Source organism: Ranitomeya variabilis, chromosome 7, assembly GCF_051348905.1.
Source record: "Ranitomeya variabilis isolate aRanVar5 chromosome 7, aRanVar5.hap1, whole genome shotgun sequence".
Taxonomy (NCBI): Eukaryota; Metazoa; Chordata; class Amphibia; order Anura; family Dendrobatidae; genus Ranitomeya; species Ranitomeya variabilis.
The window spans coordinates 241,033,602-241,056,510 of NC_135238.1; the positions used below are offsets into that span (position 1 = coordinate 241,033,602).

The window sequence follows — 22,909 nt, forward strand, 5'->3', positions numbered from 1 at the left end:
GTTTAGCGAACTCCAGTAACGGGAGAATATTAAATTGTAAATCCAGTCTACTATCTTTTGGTATAATTATTCCTAGGTATTTAAAACTAGTGACAACCGGCAATAGGGAGAGCGTATTAAGGTGTGCAGCCGAGCCATGACAGAGAGGCATCAAGGCAGATTTATCCCAGTTAATATATAGTCCGGAACGTCTACTGAATCCCTCTATAGTAGTGATCACGTGAGGCAGGGTCTCCTCCACCTCGTCAAGAAATACAACCATATCGTCCGCATACAAACCGACAGTATCCACGCGGCCTGCTATCTTAATGCCCCTAACCAACGGGGAGGATCTCATACGAATCGCCAATGCCTCCATTGCGAGGGCGAACAAGGCCGGAGATAGAGGACATCCCTGGCGAGTCCCTCTCTTTAGGGAGAAGGATTCAGAGATAGAATTATTGATAATTATCCGAGCTCTTGGCTTCAAATATAGTGCTGCTATCCATTTTTGGAATTTAGGACCAAATTGAAATTTCTGTAAACATGCAGACAGAAAAGGCCATTCAAGGGAGTCAAATGCCTTAGCCGCGTCCAGCGAGGCCATGGCCCATTTATTCTCAGGGACCAACGTACTATACTGAGCTATTGATTGAACCCTCCTGATATTAATAGAGGTACTCTTACCCGGCATAAAACCTGTCTGATCTGGATGTATTATATCTAATATTACCGTGTTCAATCTAGTAGCTAGAATTTTAGTGAAAATCTTGTAGTCCACATTAACTAATGAAATAGGACGATAAGATCCGCAGTCTAGGGGGTCCTTCCCTTCCTTTTTTAAGACTATAATATTTGCTTCGTAATAAGAGTCCGGCAAGGAACCTCCCTCCCAAATCCCTTGAAATACTTTGAGCAGAATTGGAACCAGAGTATCTCTATATTTTCTATATATTTCTATAGGGAAGCCATCCGGACCAGGTGCCTTGCCAGAAGCCATGTCAGATATAGCCTTGTTCACCTCATCAAGAGTAAAGTCAGCGTCTAGAAAGGCTTGTTGTGCAGCATTCAATGCGGGGAACACTAGGTCTGATAAATATCTTAGACACTCCGAGGTATCAGAGTCTCCCTTGGAACTATACAATTCTTTATAAAAATCACAAAAGCAGTGGAGTATGTCATCTGTCGAGGTTACTACAGAGTCGTCTGATTTCCGGATTTTAAGTATGGTATTGGATGTGTTGTGCTGGCGTACCATGTATGCTAGGAGTTTACTGGACTGATTTCCCAGTTCAAAGTATGTCTGTCTAGTAAAAAATAGTTTGCGCTTAGATTTAGTGTCAGTATATTGACTATGGAGTCTGTGTAAGTGTAACCACTCCATTCTGTTCTCATTCGTCTGGTTAGCTATATAGGCCGCCTCCGAGACTCTCAGTCGCTCGTCCATGTCATCGTCTTCCTTTGAGGTCTGTCGCTTAATATACGAGATGGTAGAAGACAAACAACCCCTTAGGTATGCCTTAAGGGCGTCCCAGAGAATATTAAGATTTTGCGGCATAGGGTGGGATGCAATAAAACAGTCCAGTTGGTCAACAGTCCGGTCTTCCGGGCCTATTAACTTCAACCAGAATGGATTTACTTTCCACGTTATAATGTTCCTCACCCGACCCAATTTAAGTTTAAGGATCACTGGACTGTGATCTGAAATTCCTCTATTCCCATGACACACCTCTCCCACCCGTACCGCCAGGTTACTGGAGCCGAATACATAGTCCAAGCGAGACAAAGTACGTCTGACAGACGAATGACAAGTATATTCCCTGATGTCGGGATGATGCATTCTCCAAAGATCTAACCAGCCAGTACCTTCCATGAATATTGATAATCGAGATGGTGAAGAACCCACATCCGTAGTCCCCCCATCCAGTCGAAGTCTATCCATACCTTCATTCATTAACATATTGAAATCTCCCATACAGAGAACATGCGCATCTGGATAGTTCAAGGCAAAGTCGACCGCCTTCTTGACAACCGACATATTAGCAGGAGGAGGGTTATATATACACATTATGACATACTCCTCTGAATTCATATTCGCATACACAAACACAAAACGACCTTCCGGATCCCTCCGAACTTCTCTGACTTCCCATCTAATATCCTTATGGATTAACAAAGATACCCCTCTAGAATAGCTAGTGTGGAATGCGTGCACAGACCATTGTACCCAAGGTTTCTGCATATAACGGGACGAGTCTCTAGTCAGGTGTGTTTCAACTAAAGCTACTACATGAGGGCGATAACGTCTTATCTGAGAAAATACTTTAACTCTCTTACGAGGCGACCCTAAACCTCTCACATTCCAGGATATGCATGTTACTTCAGACGCCATATCTCATCAGCTTAGAAAATATAGTATCACGTCGAGTGTCCGTCACGCAGGTGATGAAGAAAAACATGGCAGTAATGTCTATACAACTAACAATGAACAAAACTAAAACATTGAAGATCAAATAATGCTTCTTAAGGGAGCAAAAAACCGTGCTCCGCATAACCCAGTCCAAAAAAGGGGATACCATCTCTGAACACAGAGTTCGGTAAAGTTGTTTCCTAGGGCGCTGGCAAAAGGGCTCCTCTCATCAACAAGGAAAAACCGGTGATAGAGTTCCAGGATCTTGAAAGAAAGAAACTAGAAAATCTGCCCGACAAGAGGGCTCCTCTTTTTGTAGATCCATGCAAATATAAACAGCAGCCAACTTAGGATTTCTCTCCTCCCCTGTCCACTCCCACACATGACCGTAGCCACTCTTCAGCGTCCGCCGGGGTGCTAAAAAAGGAAGTAGAACCTTTATACACGACCCTGAGTCTAGCAGGATAAAGCATTGAATACACGACATTTTCCTCTCTTAGTCGTTTCTTTATCTCCATGAACTGAGACCGTTGTTTTTGTAATTCCATAGAAAAGTCTGGGAATATCGAGACAGTAGCGCTGTTAAATTTAATAGGGCTTTTTTGCCTTGCCATACGAAGAGCCATATCTCTGTCTCTGGAATTAAGAAGGCGGGCCAAGAAGGGCCTTGGCGGAGCGCCAGGGGGAGGAGCTTTTGTTGGGACCCTGTGGGCCCTTTCCACGGCAAATGTAGGGGAGAATTCATCTCCCAGAATATCTCTAAGCCAGCCCTCCAAGAATTTTTCAGGTTGTTGGCCTTCTGAGCGCTCCGGTAGGCCTATAATACGGATGTTATTTCGGCGTAGTCTGTTTTCCAAATCATCCGCCTTCTGCCTCCAAGCATTCATGGAGCCAGCCACTTTTGTCAATTTAGCTTCCATAGGTGCAGAGTTGTCTTCCAGGCGAGACACCCGTGTTTCAACCTCTGTAATACGGCCCTTCATAGACTGCATATCTTGGCGAAGGCGCCCCACCTCAGAGTGCACCTCCTCTATCTTCCCAGTCAGAGAGGTTCTAGTCAGTGATATAGCTTGCATCAGTTGTTCAGATGCCTGTCTCAGAGTTAAGTCCTCCTGATCTCCGTCCCCCTCATCCTCGGGGGCACGATTTTGTACCTGGGTCTCAGATTTCCCCATAGGAGAAGTATTATTCTTTTTTGAACGTAGATTATCAGGAGGATCAGATCGTGTAAATTTTTTGAGTTTTTCAGCAGCACTTAGATTTTTGGTGCGATGTGCGGATGACATAATGAGGATCGCTTAGTATTTTGATAGCGTACAGGTTCTGCCCGAGCAATGTAATACTGTGGCACAATACACAAACAGCCTATATGGCCCTCTCAGCCGTGCACCACAGGGTTAATGGTAGATTATAAACCAGCCCAATGTACTCTCAGGAGGGAGAGGAATCCAGGAAGTAGATCCAGCAGCGAATAATATGAGCTTAGTATCTGTATTAATTCTCAGGAATACACCCAGGCAGCTGTAGTATATACTGTAGTCAGAATATAGCAAATCCACATCCACCATACAAGTAATGGAGTGGGGGAGACGTTCCAGAGTAATATGCGCCAGGGACAGTTAGCGCTATAAAGCGTTATGTGGCACTGATGAGAGGGAGCCCGGGGCCCGTTTCTTAGGGCACACACCGTGAGACTCCCGCCCCGTACCTTGAAGAGCTGCACCGGAGATCAGCCAGCTCTCCCCTGTGCAGCAGGATCAGCTTCGCGCCTTCCGCCGTCAGCGCGCGTGGTAGTGAAAATGGCCGCCGCCTCTAGCAGCTCCGTCCTCCGTCCAGGCACTCCCGGAGTTCACCCGACCGAAGCCGCCCGCGCAGCCTCTCTGAAGCCGGGCACCTCCAGGCACCCAGGGGAACACAGCGGTGGATCGGAAAACCCTCTCCGGTGAGTATTAGCAGGGAATTCAGGTCAGGATTATCGGAGCTCCAGCCAGACGCGTCCTCACAGCTCCGCTACATAGCCACGCCCCCCTAGTAGTTATATTCTTGTACATAGGAGCAGTATTATAGTAGTTATATTCTTGTACATAGGGAGCAGTATTATAGTAGTTATATTCTTGTACATAGGAGCAGTATTATAGTAGTTATATTCTTGTACATAGGGGGCAGTATTATAGTAGTTATATTCTTGTACATAGGGTCAGTATTATAGTAGTTATATTCTTGTACATAGGAGCAGTATTATAGTAGTTATATTCTTGTACATAGGAGCAGTATTATAGTAGTTATATTCTTGTACATAGGAGCAGTATTATAGCAGTTACATTCCTGTACATAGGGGGCAGTATTATAGTAGTTATATTCTTGTACATGGGGGCAGTATTATAGTAGTTATATTCTTGTACATAGGGGGCAGTATTATAGTAGTTATATTCTTGTACATAGGAGCAGTATTATAGTATTTATATTCTTGTACATAGGAGCAGTATTATAGTAGTTATATTCTTGTACATAGGGGGCAGTATTATAGTAGTTATATTCTTGTACATAGGAGCAGTATTATAGTAGTTATATTATTGTACATAGGAGCAGTATTATAGTAGTTATATTCTTGTACATAGGAGCAGTATTATAGTAGATATATTCTTGTACATAGGAGCAGTATTATAGTAGTTATATTCTTGTACATAGGAGCAGTATTATAGTATTTATATTTTTGTACATAGGGGGCAGTATTATAGTAGTTATATTCTTGTACATAGGGGCAGTATTATAGTAGTTATATTCTTGTACATAGCAGCAGTATTACAGTAGTTATATTCTTGTACATAGGGGCAGTATTATAGTAGTTATATTCTTGTACATAGGAGCAGTATTATAGTAGTTATATTCTTGTACATAGGAGCAGTATTATAGTAGTTATATTCTTGTACATAGGAGCAGTATTATAGTAGTTATATTCTTGTACATAGGGGCAGTATTATAGTAGTTATATTCTTGTACATAGTAGCAGTATTATAGTAGTTATATTCTTGTACATAGGGGCAGTATTATAGTAGTTATATTCTTGTACATGGGGCAGTATTATAGTAGTTATATTCTTGTACATAGGAGCAGTATTATAGTAGTTATATTCTTGTACATAGGAGCAGTATTATAGTAGTTATATTCTTGTACATAGTAGCAGTATTATAGTAGTTATATTCTTGTACATAGGGGCAGTATTATAGTATTTATATTCTTGTACATAGGAGCAGTATTATAGTAGTTATATTCTTGTACATAGGAGCAGTATTATAGTATTTATATTTTTGTACATAGGGGGCAGTATTATAGTAGTTATATTCTTGTACATAGTAGCAGTATTATAGTAGTTATATTCTTGTACATAGGAGCAGTATTATAGTAGTTATATTCTTGTACATAGGAGGCAGTATTATAGTAGTTATATTCTTGTACATAGGAGCAGTATTATAGTATTTATATTTTTGTACATAGGGGGCAGTATTATAGTAGTTATATTCTTGTACATAGGAGCAGTATTATAGTAGTTATAATCTTGTACATAGGAGGCAGTATTATAGTAGTTATATTCTTGTACATAGGGGCAGTATTATAGTATTTATATTCTTGTACATAGTAGCAGTATTATAGTAGTTATATTCTTGTACATATGGTCAGTATTATAGTAGTTATATTCTTGTACATTGGCATAGATGATATTCTAATACTGCCCCTCAGTTGTATTACTCATCTGTAGCATTTATTTTTCCAGGCTATACACATCGTCGTTCGCGGTGAGGGGCCAGGTTACATGATATTATTCATGCCGTACTAAGCGGAGGTCAATATATATAATGATATTCCTGTTCTCCATTACTGACTCCATAACTCATTTATCTCATTAATGTTTATTGAACTGGGAATAATTTCTAAAAATAAGTGATGGAAATGTGACAGCGACGCTGACGAGGGTATAAATAGCAGATGTAACAATGGTGATCGTGCGCGGCTCGCTGTAATTCACTGTATAATGTTACGCTGTATGTAAACAGCTGTCACGGGGGCTCCCTGATATCACTGGGGGGGATCCGGGCCGGTGGTGAGGTAACTGAGGAGTCCGGGCGGCTGTGAAGTCACTTGTGTTCAGGTCTTTGAGGTTTGGGGAGAAATTGTTATCTGTTGTACCAGACATGTAACAATAAAGCCCCCCAGTGTGAACGTACCGAACACCGTCAGGTTGATCTGCGCTTGCTTGGAGCCATGTTTGTTTTCGGCGTGCAGCGTGTAGCAGCCGCAGTGTTCCTGCCGCGCTGAGGAGATGGTCAGCTTACAGGAGTCCTCTGTCTTCTCGATCTTGATGTACTCACTTTCTTTTATCTAATAGAAAACAAAGCGAATGGTTAAGGTACCGTCACACTAAACGATATCGCTAGCGATCCGTGACGTTGCAGCGTCCTGGATAGCGATATCGTTGAGTGTAACAGGCAGCAGCGATCAGCATCCTGCTGTGATATCGCTGGTCGTTGGTTAAAGTTCAGAACTTTATTTGGTCATCAGACCGGCGTGTATCGTTGTGTTTGACACCAAAAGCAACGATGCCAGCGATGTTTTACACTGGTAACCAGGGTAAACATCGGGTTGCTAAGCGCAGGGCCGCGCTTAGTAACCCGACGTTTACCCTGGTTACCAGTGTAAAATGTAAAAAAACAAACACACATACTCACCTTCGCGTCCCCCGGCGTCCGCTTCCTGCACTGACTGAGCGCCGGCCATAAAGTGAAAGCACAGCACAGCGGTGACGTCACCGCTCTGCTGTTAGGGCCGGCGCTCAGTCAGTGCAGGAAGCGGACGGCAGGGGACGCGAAGGTGAGTATGTACTGTTTGTTTTTTTACATTTTACACTGGTAACCAGGGTAAACATCGGGTTACTAAGCGCGGACCCAGGGACCTCGGCATTATCGCTGCAGCGTCGCTTAGTCTGAAGGTACCTTTACAGGGAAAACAGTAAGTGCGCCCCAGACATATAACCGCTCATATTCTCCCACTCTTTACCTGCACCCCACCAACATCGTCACTTCTCCGCCTGACCAGCCCCTGCGCTGCCCTAACAAACACCTCGACTTTCCAACTTGCTGGAGAACATCCTATTTCCTCTATCAGCCTTTATATTACCATAGTGAACGAGTGCGGTCACCCCAGCAGAGGAGCTAAGCAGCCCCCAATGTATCAACATTCGGCACTAACACAGACGATTTATAAGGAAACCTGGAATAAACCTGCGTAATATGTGGCCGCATTATCCTGCCAACGGACAGAGTCCGTCCAAACCCCAAGCACTGCCGAGGATGTTCTCCCGTTTTCATACCCTGTATATGACCAGGAACCATGGAGAACATCAATCACTTTACCCAAGACAAATGCCTGTCTGTCCAGAGGTCCATTGATGGTCTCAAACCTCTTTTTTACAGTAGTCGCTGGGTTTATAGTGTTCTGATACCCTGGGGAGGCGTCAGCAGCACATTTGCTGCCACCAGTCTCCTGGCACTGAAAACAAGACTGAGCTCTTTGAGGACTCGTGGGTGAAGTCCATCAGTTTCCAGAATTTTGTAAACATTTTTCCTAGATTATCCAATGTAATAAAACACAATAATATAAGTGGTTACCTCTCTTCTGAACTTCATCCACATGCAGGAGATAGGCTGTGTCCCTGCCACCTTGCAGAGCAGCTCCACGGACTCCCCCGCTTGGACCTTCCGGTCTTCTGGGAATTGAAGGATCTGAGGTGGAGATGCTGCAGAAGGTAGAAACAAAGTAACATGTTGAGGACAAAATCAGTGTGAGTCATCAAAAGCAACATCAGGCTCCACGCATGCGCGGGCACAACTAATACCTGATAGGACACATGACAACTGGTGAGGCCTCATATCCATTACTGGCCAGATGGACGGAGGACGTGGACATTACCTCCCACATTCTCTTACAGTATCTCATGAATATTGGGCAGGGAATAATGGCCGTTCTTAGGGAACACCAGTCCTCCGTCACACTGGTCAGATTTCATGAATGGTGGTCACAGCTCATGAGCAGTGGTAGCCCCTCATGAGTAATGGTTGTCTGTCATTACTAGGGGTCAGCCCTCAGTGACAGCTGTCAGTCTTTTATGAATCAAGTTACTTTTTCATGAATAGTGGTCATAACTCATCTTCAGGAGCTATCCCCCCAATAACAGTGGTCATTCCTCAGGTGTAGTGGTCAGGCTTTCATGGACAGGCGCCATTACTCATGAATAGTAGATGTTTCCCATTAATAGTGGTCATACCTCAATAACTTCGATCGTCACTCAATGATCGTGGTTATCGATAAGCAGCAAATTGTCTCAGTGGTCAGCACTGTACTATATATAAGGCAGAATGGTGGCTCAGTGGTCAGCACTGTACTATATATAGGGCAGAATGGTGGCTCAGTGGTCAGCACTGTACTATATATAAGGCAGAATGGTGGCTCAGTGGTCAGCACTGTACTATACAGGTCCTTCTCAAAAAATTAGCATATAGTGTTAAATTTCATTATTTACCATAATGTAATGATTACAATTAAACTTTCATATATTATAGATTCATTATCCACCAACTGAAATTTGTCAGGTCTTTTATTGTTTTAATACTGATGATTTTGGCCTACAACTCCTGATAACCCAAAAAACCTGTCTCAATAAATTAGCATATTTCACCCGTCCAATCAAATAAAAGTGTTTTTTAATAACAAACAAAAAAACCATCAAATAATAATGTTCAGTTATGCACTCAATACTTGGTCGGGAATCCTTTGGCAGAAATGACTGCTTCAATGCGGCGTGGCATGGAGGCAATCAGCCTGTGACACTGCTGAGATGTTATGGAGGCCCAGGATGCTTCAATAGCGGCCTTAAGCTCATCCAGAGTGTTGGGTCTTGCGTCTCTCAACTTTCTCTTCACAATATCCCACAGATTCTCTATGGGGTTCAGGTCAGGAGAGTTGGCAGGCCAATTGAGCACAGTAATACCATGGTCAGTAAACCATTTACCAGTGGTTTTGGCACTGTGAGCAGGTGCCAGGTCGTGCTGAAAAATGAAATCTTCATCTCCATAAAGCATTTCAGCCGATGGAAGCATGAAGTGCTCCAAAATCTCCTGATAGCTAGCTGCATTGACCCTGCCCTTGATGAAACACAGTGGACCAACACCAGCAGCTGACATGGCACCCCACACCATCACTGACTGGGTACTTGACACTGGACTTCAGGCATTTTGGCATTTCCTTCTCCCCAGTCTTCCTCCAGACTCTGGCACCTTGATTTCCGAATGACATGCAAAATTTGCTTTCATCATAAAAAAGTACTTGGGACCACTTAGCAACAGTCCAGTGCTGCTTCTCTGTAGCCCAGGTCAGGCGCTTCTGCCGCTGTTTACCTGGGGAATGCGGCACCTGTAGCCCATTTCCTGCACACGCCTGTGCACGGTGGCTCTGGATGTTTCCACACCAGACTCAGTCCACTGCTTCCTCAGGTTCCCCAAGGTCTGGAATCGGTCCTTCTCCACAATCTTCCTCAGGGTCCGGTCACCTCTTCTCGTTGTACAGCGTTTTCTGCCACATTGTTTCCTTCCAACAGACTTACCATTGAGGTGCCTTGATACAGCACTCTGGGAACAGCCTATTTGGTGAGAAATTTCTTTCTGGGTCTTACCCTCTTGCTTGAGGGTGTCAATGATGGCCTTCTTGACATCTGTCAGGTCGCTAGTCTTACCCATGATGGGGGTTTTGAGTAATGAACCAGGCAGGGAGTTTTTAAAAGCCTCAGGTATCTTTTGCATGTGTTTAGAGTTAATTAGTTGATTCAGAAGATTAAATAGGTCGTTTAGAGAACCTTTTCTTGATATGCTAATTTATTGAGACAGGTTTTTTGGGTTATCAGGAGTTGTATGCCAAAATCATCAGTATTAAAACAATAAAAGACCTGACAAATTTCAGTTGGTGGATAATGAATCTATAATATATGAAAGTTTAATTGTAATCATTACATTATGGTAAATAATGAAATTTAACACTATATGCTAATTTTTTGAGAAGGACCTGTATATAGGGCAGAATGGTGGCTCAATGGTCAGCACTGTACTATATATAGGGCAGAATGGTGGCTCAGTGGTCAGCACTGTACTATATATAGGGCAGAATGGTGGCTCAGTGGTCAGCACTGTACTATATATAGGGCAGAATGGTGGCTCAATGGTTAGCACTGTATTGTATATAGGTCAGCACATTGGCTCAGTGCTTAGCACTGCACTTCTGGTATATGGCACAGTGGTTCAGTGGTTAGCACAGTACTACATATAGGACAGTAGAGAGTGGTTATCACTGTACTACATATAGGGCAGCACTGTGGCTCAGTGGCTAGCACTGTAAAACTGGTATATAACAGCACAGTGGCTCAGTGGTTAGCACTGTACTATATATAGGACCGCATGGATGCTTATTGATTAGCACTGTACTCTATATAGGGCAGCACATTGGCTCAGTGGTCAGCACTGTACTATATATAGGACAGAATGGTGGCTCAGTGGTAAGCACTGTACTGTATATAGGGCAGAGCAGTGGTTCAGTGCTTAGCACTGTACTACCGGTATATGGCAGCATGGTTGGCCCAGTGGTTATCACTGTACTATATATAGGGCAGAATGGTGGTTCATTGGTTAGCACTGTACTGTATATAGGGCAACACACTGGTTCAGCACTATATATAAAGCAGAACGGTGGCTCAGTGGTAAGCATTGTACAATATCAAGGCAGTACGTTGGCTCAGTGATAGGACTGTACTATATATGGGGCTGCACAGTGGCTCAGTGGTTAGCACTGTACTATATATAGGGCAGAACGGTGGTTCATTGGTTAGCACTGTGCTGTATATAGGGCAACACACTGGCTCAGTAGTAAGCATTGTATTCTATCAAGGCGGTATGCTGGCTCAGTACTAGCACTGTACTACTGGTATATGACAGCATAGTGGCTCAACGGTTAGCACTGTATTATATATGGGGCTGCACAGTGGCTTCGTGGTTAGCACTGCATGGTGGCTCAGTGGCTAACACAGTACTGCTTATAGAGCAACACGATGGCTCAGTGGTTAGCACGGCATGGTGGCTCAGAGGCTAACACTGTACTGTTTATAGAGCAACACAATGGCTCAGTGGTCAGCACTGCATGGTGGCTCAGAGGCTAACACTGTACTGTTTATAGAGCAACAATGGCTCAGTGGTCAGCACTGCATGGTGGCTCATTGGCTAACATTGTACTGTTTATAGAGCAACACAATGGCTCAGTGAATAGCACTGCATGGTGACTCAGTGGCTAACAGTACTTTTTATAGAGCAACACAATGGCTCAGTGATTAGCACTTGCAGCACTCGGATCCTGGGTTTAAATCCCACCAAGGATGACATCTACAAGGAGTTTGTCTGTTTTCCTGCAGATTCTCCAGTTTCCTCCCACACTTCCTCAATTATAGTGATCATTCCTCCTACAAATTGGGCATGCAAGCCTTGAGAAATAACATGTCACCCCTCATGAACATTAGGTGGCTCCTCAATGGGATAAACTAGAAGAAAGACGGTAATAATCAGATTACCCACAATGCCGCTGTCTGACGACCGGCTACATGCAGGCTTTATGGGACTGTAGTGCACACAATATGAGCGGACTCTTGTTTGGAAGCTTTTCCATTTTTCTGTTTTTTCCTGCCCTGATACAAGACCCCAAATATTTCTCCACCTGTTGGTCTGGCCTGGGGCCCGTACATGTCATCCAGGCCTCAGTAAGTGAATAGTTCTGGATGGACTCAGGATTTTGCAGCGTTCCTGCTGGATCTGAATATGTCAAGAACCGGACAATGTGGCAGCGTCACATGGAATCATTGACTGGAGGATGAGAAAGTGATACAATATAGCAATCACAAAGCGGAGGAGGGGCCGACAATCCTTCTACCTGATTTAAGGGGGGTCTTCGGAGCTGGCTTCTTCTTAATGGTGCCTTCATCTGGAAGGAAAGTGTAAGCACTTATTACAGATCTTACGACCTTGAAGGGGGGATACAATGGGACTGACTATGCCGTAAGGAAGAGAAAGAGACTAGAGCGACATGCTATGCCCAGACGGGACGGTGCAATGGAGGAAGCTCCAATCCTAAGAGGCCGCAATAATGGCGCGATCCATTAATGAAAACTATATTAGAGATGAGGAATAATGAGATTAGTAGAGATGAGAAGACGTCCGGAATCAGACAATGACCGGAGGAGCGGATGCATCCAAAGAAGCCAGAGGATCAGCTGATGACAGCACCACGGGGGCGCAAGGAAATCGCAGGCAGATGACATGACACCCTGCAAGGTGAGGAGTCAGAGGCAGCGAAGATGAAGATTAGATGATGAGGTCTCCACCGGTTATAATAAAAGGAAGATGTAATACATGCAGTTAGAGGAAGATGCCGCCCTCATGATGCCTCACAGATTAGGTAGTGGGGAGACAAGCGACGTCAGGGATGCAGATGATGGAAACGATGAAGAGGCTTATGATCCAGGGTAAAATACTGCACAAATGATAAGCTGTCCTGACACCGAACCCCAAATCACTGAGACAGCACCCCATAACAGTCACATGAGTACAAAGCAACAGATGAGAGTCTGCACCGATCCACCATGATGGATGAAACGGTGCGCGACAACACAAGGTATCTAACCGGGTCCGAATCATGATGCTCGTGTGGACCGGGACTGATGCGATGATGTCTGTACTGCGCTCCAGTATATGTTGGTGCAGGCGCTATGTATACTTGTAACCCTCTTAAGCTTCCAGACTCTGCAGCGCTCCTCTATAATCAGCTGTGCGGTGCCTTCCTGGCATTAAATCTTATAGTCGTCCTCCGCGTCCACTGAATCTTCACATTGGGGTCTGTTTCCTTAAAAGGACGGTCAATCGCCCACTTATGTAAACGGTTCCCAGCAGCGCGGTGGGGAGGACCCTCGAAAAATTCCCATTGAGATATTTCTGGAGGAGACTCGGCACTTTACAGGACATAATGCCATATTTAGACGGTTGCGGTGAAATGTCAGCGCGGATCGCTCACCGCTCCTGACAAAAGTCGATTTGTGACGCTCGTTGCGGAATTTTAAGTTAAATCTGATGGTGAATCATACGGAATCGCTCAAGACACATGGAAACATCTGCAAGAAAGAGGACGATGCACAGAAGTTCAGTTTACTCCCCACCACCTCATCCTTATGTCCAATCCTCATCCTTATGTCCCATGGCTCATAATACAGGATAGTACTGTAAGAAGGCGGAGGACCGAGAGCTGGGACCCCAAACAATCCTAAAACTGACGAGACCGGGGGGTCTACACATCTTTGGTTTGTGAATAGTTATGTGGTCACTGTTTTGGCGTCGTCACTGCACACAGTCAGTAACGCATGGACAGAAAACCTAGAAGGCTACCTGTAGATGGGGTCCGACCATGTAAGAGGAGCACAAGACACAGAATGTCCAGTCCTGGGAACACAAGCCAAAAGCCGTGGATCCTATTAGGCATCTGTGCAATGTGGTACACTGTGATACCTGGATGTGGTACACTGTGATACCTGGATGTGGTACACTGATATCTAGATGTGGTACACTGTGATACTTGATGTGGAACAATGTGATACCTGATGTGGAACAATGTGATACCTGATGTGGTACAATGTGATACCTGATGTGGTACAATGTGATACCTGATGTGGTACAATGTGATACCTGATGTTGTACACTGTGATACCTGATGTTGCACCACGCGATACCTGCTGTGGACCAGGTGGCACGTGATGTGGTATAATGTGATACCTGATGTATTACCACGCGATACCTGATGTGGTACCACGCGATACCTGATGTGGTACCACGCGATACCTGATGTGGTACCAAGCAATACCTGATGAGGTACAATGTGATACCTGATGTGGTATCTGTAGTGGTATGTGATACTTGCAGTCCTAGTATTGTGAGGGTACTAACCTGGAGACTGACATTTTTATCAAACCAAATGATGAAAACAATGTGTTGCATTCTCAGAGTGATCATCCCAGGGGTGTGATTGATTCCCTCCATTGGAGTCAGTTTTTGAGGGTTAGGAAAATAATAAAAATGGCCAAAAGGTTAGTGATCACCTGGATGCAACGGGTAAGAAATTGATTAAAAAAAAGACTACCCTACAGCCCTGGTAGAAAAAAAAATAAAGGACAGCACACTCCTCACTCCTGTGATAGTGGGACTTTTGACATATACAGTTGTGTGAAAAAGTTTTTGCCCCCTGTCACGGATCCCACTCCGTGGTGTCACTACGTGCCCGCTCTCAGCACGTGACTTGGGGGTTTTGCCTGCAAGGGTTAATCTATCTCCCCTCTCTCAGTCCAGCATTCAACCTCTGTCCTATGCTGTAATGGGAGCATAAATCACACACCGACCCAGGCCACACATCCCTCATACACGCTGCCACCACTCACCGAATACACGGGCGATGAGTCCCGGAAATAGTACTAATACTGTCTACTACTCATACGGATCATACAGTTTAAGGCTGTGGATTCTTTTAGAACATTCAAGGTTCAACTTGTTAAAGTTTTATGCTTTAATACAAAAAGGTCCAGTGCTTACAGTAAGAAAAAGGGTATAAAAATATGATAATAAAAAGACATACAACTATGCAAAACAGTACAAAATATCAGGAGTGATTGTCTTACCGCTGTCTCTAACATCATGTCCTCCCTCAATCTGAAACTGAACCTGTCAAAAACTGAACTCCTCGTGATCTCTCTCTCTACTAACCTACCTTTGCCTGACATTGCCATCTCCGTGTGCGGTTCCATCATTACTCCAAAGCAACATGCCCGCTGCCTTGGGGTCATCCTTGATTCCGAGCTTTCATTCTCCCCCCACATCCGATCACTGGCTCGCTCTTCTTATCTGCATCTCAAAAACATTTCTAGAATTCGCCCTTTTCTTACTTTCGACTCTGCAAAAACTCTTACTGTCTCACTTATTCATTCTCGTCTGGACTATTGTAACTCTCTACTAATCGGCCTCCCTCTTACCAAACTCTCCCCGCTCCAATCTGTCCTGAATGCTGCTGCCAGGATCATATTCCTCACCAACCGTTACACCGATGCCTCTACCTTGTGCCAGTCATTACACTGGCTACCCATCCACTCCAGAATCCAGTACAAAACTACTACCCTCATCCACAAAGCACTCCATGGCTCAGCACCACCCTACATCTCCTCTCTGGTCTCAGTCTACCACCCTACCCGTGCCCTCCGCTAATGACCTCAGGTTAGCATCCTCAATAATCAGAACCTCCCATTCCCGTCTCCAAGACTTTACACGTGCTGCGCCGATTCTTTGGAATGCACTACCTAGGTTAATACAATTAAACCCCAATCCCCACAGTTTTAAGCGTGCCCTAAAAACTCATTTGTTCAGACTGGCCTACCGCCTCAACGCATTAACCTAACTATCCCTGTGTGGCCTAATAAAAATAGAAAAAAAAAAAAACATAATCAGGTTCCTCGCATCATGTTCTCATACACTTTATGCAGTTAATAGCCTCTGTGTCTGTACTGCTACATACTTAGGCTGATAACTGGTTCATGCAGCTTTACATGAACACCCGAGCCTTACACTATGGCTGGTCCGAATAACTAAAGCAATTGTTACCATCCACCTCTCGTGTCTCCACTTTTCCTCATAGTTTGTAGCTTGCGAGCAGGGCCCTCATTCCTCCTGGTATCTGTTTTGAACTGTGATTTCTGTTATGCTGTAATTTCTATTGTCTGTACAAGCCCCCTCTATAAGTTGTAAAGCGCTGCGGAATATGTTGGCGCTATATAAATAAAAATTATTATTATTATTTATTATTATCAGGAGAAAAACTTACAGAAATAGCTAACTTGTAGTCTGATTCTGCTCCCTGAGGGGGGGGGGGGGTGAATATGGAGTTGGTGGAACACATCAGCTTCGGTTGCCCTCCCATGTGAACAATTTTTGCATGTATACAAGCCAAATTTATAGAGTCAACCTGGAGGTCAGATTTCTAGACCAGCCCCTCAAGTTGCTATTCTAATTGCTTGTTTTTGATTGGACCACGGCCGCACCCCCAATGACTATATTATTTCTCTGAGATTTTTCTTGTAAAGCTTCCCACAGTTAGTGTCAGACTGTAAGAGGCATATCTCTTCCAAAGAGCCAGGAAGTGTCAAATGTTCCCTTTCTTCTTGGATCACAGCACGACCCCCCTGGTGAGATTGGAGACAGAAGTCTGCTGTCTCAGGAAAATACACATTAACACCTGGGTGAGACCTGCCTTCAGGACAGATGTTATATTATCACTAGTCACACAATAAACCCATACATAGTTCACTGCACACATATATACTGTATATATACATCACCACACCCCCGTCCTCATTTCCTATTCTTTTGCATATTTGTGACACTTAGATGTTTCCGATCACCAAACAAATGTAAATAATGCAGTTTATAAATGAAGGTCTGTATTATTAATCGAAAAAAATCCAAACCTACAGGTCCCCGTGTGAAAAAAATTGCTCCCTTTAAACATAAATTAACTGTGTTTTGTCACATCTTTGGTAAGAGTAGTTCACATTCCCTAGCCACATCTTGGCCTGATTACTGCCACACCTGTTCTCAATCAAGAGATCACATAAACAGGACCTGCCTGACAAAGTGAAGTAGACCCAAAGATCCTCAAAAGCTAGACATCATGTCGCGATCCAAAGAAATTCTGAAACAAATGAGAAACAAAGTAATTGAGATCTATCAGTCTGGAAAAGATTATACAGCCATTTCTAAATTTTTGGGACTCCAGCAAACCACAGTGAGAGCCATTATCCACAAATGGTGAAAACATGGAACAGTGGTGAACCTTCCCAGTAGTGGCTGACCAACCAAAATTAACCCAAGGTGCGGCGATGACTCAACCAAGAGGTCACAAAAGACTCTACAACAATATTCAAAGAACTGCAGGCCTCACCTGCCTCAGTTAAGGTCAGTGTTCATGACTCCACCATAAGAAAGAGACTGGGCAAAAATGGCTTGCATGGCAGTGTCCCAATACGAAAACCACTGCTGAGCAATAAGAAAATAAAGGCTTGTCTCAGTTTTCCCAGAAAACATCTTGATGATCCCCAAGAGTTTTGGGAGAATACTCTGTGGACTGACTAGACAAAAACTGAACTTTTTGGAAGGTGCGTGTCCCATTACATCTGGTGTAGAAGTAACTCAGCATTTCAGATAAGGAACATCATACCAACAGTAAAATATGGTGGTGGTAGTGTGATGGTCTGGGGCTGTTTTGCTGCTTCAGGACCTGGAAGACTTGGTGTGGTAAATGTAATCATGAATTCTGCTGTCTACCAAAAAATCCTGAAGGAGAATGTCCGGCAGTCTGTTCATGACTTCAAGCTGAAGTGCATTTGTGTTATGCAGCACGACAATAATCCAAAACATATCAGCAAGTCCACCTCCGAATGGCTTAAGAAAACCAAAATTAAGACTTTGCAGTGGCCTAGTCAAAGTTCTGACCTTAATTGAGATGCTGTGGCATGACCTTAAAAAGGCGGTTCATGCTCGGAAACCTCCAATGTGGCTGAATTATAACAATTCTGCAAAGATGAGCGGACAAAATTCCTCCAGAGCATTGGAAAAGACTTGCTGCCAGTTATCGCAAACTCTTGACTGCAGTTGTTGTTGTTGCTAATGGCGGTCCAACCAGTTATTAGGTTTAGGGGCAATCACTTTTTCACACAGGACCCTGTAGGTTTGGATTTTTTTTCCCTTTAATAATGAAGATCTTCATTTCTAAACTGCATTGTGTGATTACTTGTGTTCTCTTTGTCTAATATTTACATTTGTTTGGTGATCGGAAACATTTAAGTGTCAAAAATATGCAAAGGAATAGGAAATCAGAAAGGGAGCAAATACTTTTTTACATAACCGTAAGAAAGATGGGAAAAACAGGATCCCGCTTGTATTTACTGTAAGGCAGCGGCTTCTGTGTCCGTGCGGCAATTACGCAGTGACCCCTGAAAGTTCAACTTAAACATCTTTATTTTCAAAACTCACAAAATAAAGGCAAACGTTATCCTCTGGATCGTAGCCGGCTCGTCCTTGACAGTCCGTTTCAAACCCGTTGCCTTGGGCGTCTGTACCGCCAAATCACTGGTGGGGGCATCAATGGCATTATGCTCTCTGGCCTGTGTTCAGACTTCACACAGACCTGTCCTGGACAGAGCTCCACACACTGACACACCGAAACCTTAAGGCCAGGTTCACATTGCGTTAACAGCAGCCCGTTCCACACATGCGTTAACGGGCTGCTGTTAACGCAAGTGCCGGTATGTCAGCCCGCTAGCGCAGAAAGAGCTAGCAGATGCTCTATCTGCGCTAGCAGTGACGGACCCGGAAACGCTGCAGCCCGCGTCCCAGGGTCCGTCACTCAATGGCGGCACATCGTTAGCGCACGCCCATTGTGGGCTTGCGCTAGCGATTCGTCCGACATTGGACTTAATGGCGGCGTTAACGGGCTGCGTTACGCCGCGGTGTAACGTAGTCCGTCTAATGGACGCCTCTAGCGCAATGTGAATCAACTGAAACTATACTTTGGTTTCATGGGCATGGATCACACTCAAAATCCGACGTGGATGGAGAGATCCGCCCCACTACAATCTTGAATATCTCTCCAAAAATAATAGCCCATGTCGGGTTTTCCTAAAATCTGACTTGGTCAAATAGTTTGACGACAGGCGTGGCTGTAATCACAATGCACTCCAGTGGGTTCTGTACGCCTGTATGGGCATCATGGGGGACACGTAACGACCCTCGTAAATCATTCCCCTCACTGCCTCACACTACATACAATAGCGCTAATGATGGGATTGCAAACATATTAAAGGGCCACTGTCACCCCCTCCAGCCGTTATAAACTAAAAGAGCCACCTTGTGCAGCAGTAATGCTGCAGTCTAACAAGGTGGCTCTTTTAGTTTTTGCTTCTGTTATTCCCTCAATAAAGCGTTTTATAATTTTCCCCAAATACCTATCTTTGTACCTGGAGGCAGGTCTGAAGCCTCCTCTGTGAAGCGCCCAACTGCCGTCACTCATCTCTTCTGGGGCGATGGTCGCCGCCCCCTGCGCGCTGTTCTTCTTAAATCCAGCGCCTGCGCTGTGCATGCCTGCCTGGGGCAGGCGCAGTGTTCATTGGCCGTCCTAGCGCTGATGCCGGGTTCCGTTCTGCGCCTGTGCGGGCAGTGCGGCCACCCTGTTGCTGAATCCCCGCCCCACACTGTGTTATGCATTATGCACAGTGCGGGGCGGGGATTCCTGGGCAGAATCCTGCACAGACCGACGCTGGAAGGCGGGGAACCTGGGCGAGCGTCTGACAAGCGCAGTGCGCATGCCCAGGAATCCCAGCCCCTGACACACCCAAACCCTTTACTGCAGGGCTTTTAACAAAGAAAACTGTGGCCTTCAGCCACATGGAAAACTCTTACCTGCAATGAAATGGACTGCACCACTACCATCCTGCAGTCTGTTTCACAACATCCCAGAGCGGGTTTCCCCTACATCTGTCTTGGACACTGGCATGTCCAAGACTAACACTTTTATTATATCTAGTCTGCATTGCAGCCACCACTACGCCCTTGACTGCCATGCACTTCTATGGCCTTCCTACACCTCTGTGCACAACCTGGGGAGAACACACAGTGACCCCTAACTGTGACATCGGTCACTGCTTCACCATTGCAATCACAGCTACACCTGCGACTGCAATACCCCCTCATGGCCTCACTACGCCTCCGTGCACATCCTGGGAAGAACAATCAGCGACCCCTACCTGTGACACTGGTCACTGCCTCACATCACCCACTACGAGGTAGTGGGCTTCATACAGTCTGATCAGAATGTTAAACTAAGAACCTAATGTCCAGTTATATATATTTTTGCCTAGCGGCATTAGATCATTGTATGATTTTTGGAGGTGCTCTCCACTCTCTTTTTTCAGAATATGTAAGCAGACCTGACACTCTTTGTAGGTTACTCAGCACAATCCTACAGACAGGTTCCCTTTAACACAAATTTAGGAAAAGAGCAGTGTGTAAACATTTTTTTTTTAATTCTAAAATTGAGAAATCTTCAGCACTCAGAATGTGCCTGTTGTAGTAATGTGGTAAATGAAGATGTTTCATCCACAAGTCAAATATTTCACAAGAATATAACTACTATAATACTGCTCCTATGTACAAGAATATAACTACTATATGAACAAGAATATAACTACTATAATACTGCCCCTATGTACAAGAATATAACTACTATAATACTGCCCCTATGTACAATAATATAACTACTATAATACTGCCCCCTATGTACAAGAATATAACTGCTATAATACTGCCCCCTATGTACAAGAATATAACTACTATAATACTACCCTATGTACAAGAATATAACTACTATAATACTGCTCCTATATACAAGAATATAACTACTATAATACTGCTCCTATGTACAAGAATATAACTACTATAATACTGCCCCTATGTACAAGAATATAACTACTATAATACTGCCCCTATGTACAAGAATATAACTACTATAATACTGCTCCTATGTACAATAATATAACTACTATAATACTGCCCCTATGTACAAGAATATAACTACTATAATACTGCTCCTATGTATGTATTAATACTGCCCCTATGAACAAGAATATAACTACTATAATACTGCTCCTATGTTATTATTATTATTATTTATTGTTATAGCGCCATTTATTCCATGGCGCTTTACATGTGAGGAGGGGTATATATAATAAAAACAAGTACAATAATCTTAAACAATACAAGTCATAACTAGTACAGGAGGAGTGAGGACCCTGCCGGCGAAGGCTCACAATCTACAAGGGATGGTGAGAATACAGTAGGTGAGGATAGATCGGTAGGTTTGGTCGATCGGTGGTTACTGCAGGTTGTAGGCTTGTCGGAAGAGGTGGGTCTTCAGGTTCTTTTTGAAGGTTTCGATGGTAGGCGAGAGTCTGATGTGTTGTGGTAGAGGGTTCCAGAGTAGGGGTGATACGCGAGATAAATGTTGTATACGATTGTGGGAAGAGGAGATAAGAGGGGAGTAGAGAAGGAGATCTTGTGAGGATCGGAGGATGCGTGTAGGTAAGTACCGGTAGACGAGGTCACAGATGTAAGGAGGAGACAGGTTGTGGATGGCTTTGTACGTCACGGTTAGGGTTTTGTACTGGAGTCTCTGGGCAATGGGGAGCCAGTAAAGGGATTGACAGAGGGGAGAGGCCGGGGAATAGCGGGGGGACAGGTGGATTAGTCGGGCAGCAGAGTTTAGAATAGATTGGAGGGGTGCGAGAGTGTTCGAGGGGAGGCCACAGAGCAGGAGGTTGCAGTAGTCAAGGCGAGAGATGATGAGGGCATGGACAAGGGTTTTTGCAGATTCTTGGTTGAGGAATGAACAGATTTGTGAAATATTTTTGAGTTGAAGTTGGCAGGAAGTGGAAAGGGCTTGGATATGTGGTTTGAAGGAGAGATCAGCGTCAAGGATTACCCCGAGGCAGCGAGCCTGTGGGACTGGGGAGAGTGGGCAGCCATTTACTGTAATGGTTAGGTTCGTTGGGGGGGTCGCGTGAGATGGGGGAAAGATGATGAATTCTGTTTTGTCCATGTTAAGTTTCAGAAATCTAGCGGAGAAGAAGGATGAAATAGTGGACAGACATTGAGGGATTATGGTTAGTAGGGAGGTGATATCTGGTCCAGAGATGTAGATCTGTGTGTCGTCAGCATAGAGGTGATACTGAAAGCCATGAGATTCTATGAGCTGTCCCAGGCCAAAGGTGTAAATGGAGAAGAGCAGGGGCCCAAGGACTGAACCTTGCGGGACTCCGACAGATAGGGGGCGAGGTTAGGAGGTGGTGTGTGAGTGGGAGACGCTGAATGTCCGGTCTGTTAGGTATGATGAGATCCAGGATAGAGCCAAGTCTGTGATGCCAAGGGATGAGAGGGTCTGTAATAATAGGGAATGGTCCACTGTGTCAAAGGCAGCCGACAGGTCGAGGAGGAGGAGGACAGAGTAGTGTCGCTTGCTCTTGGTGGTTAAGAGGTCGTTGGTGACCTTAGTTATTATTATTATTATTTATTATTATAGCGCCATTTATTCCATGGCGCTTTACATGTGAAGAGGGGTATACATAATAAAAACAAGTACAATAATCTTAAACAATACAAGTCATAACTGGTACAGGAGGAGTGAGGACACTGCCCGCGAAGGCTCACAATCTACAAGGGATGGGTGAGAATACAGTAGGTGAGGATAGAGCTCGTCGTGCAGCGGTTTGGTCGATCGGTGGTTACTGCAGGTTGTAGGCTT

General features: G+C 44.5%; 1 protein-coding gene across 4 annotated transcripts in view; it reads right to left on the reverse strand.

The window, feature by feature from the left end:
- The window catches only part of MYLK (myosin light chain kinase), a 349,601-nt gene that overhangs the window by 62,817 nt on the left and 263,875 nt on the right, over positions 1–22,909 (reverse strand). For 3 of the 4 annotated variants that reach the window (XM_077273316.1, XM_077273314.1, XM_077273315.1), the window contains exons 19-21: positions 12,404–12,454; positions 8,053–8,180; positions 6,613–6,766 (exon numbers count right to left, since the gene is read on the reverse strand). In XM_077273316.1, the coding sequence (XP_077129431.1) occupies positions 6,613–6,766; positions 8,053–8,180; positions 12,404–12,454 (333 nt within the window). The remainder of the gene's footprint in view (positions 1–6,612; positions 6,767–8,052; positions 8,181–12,403; positions 12,455–22,909) is intronic. The other variant, XM_077273317.1, reaches the window with a different exon arrangement.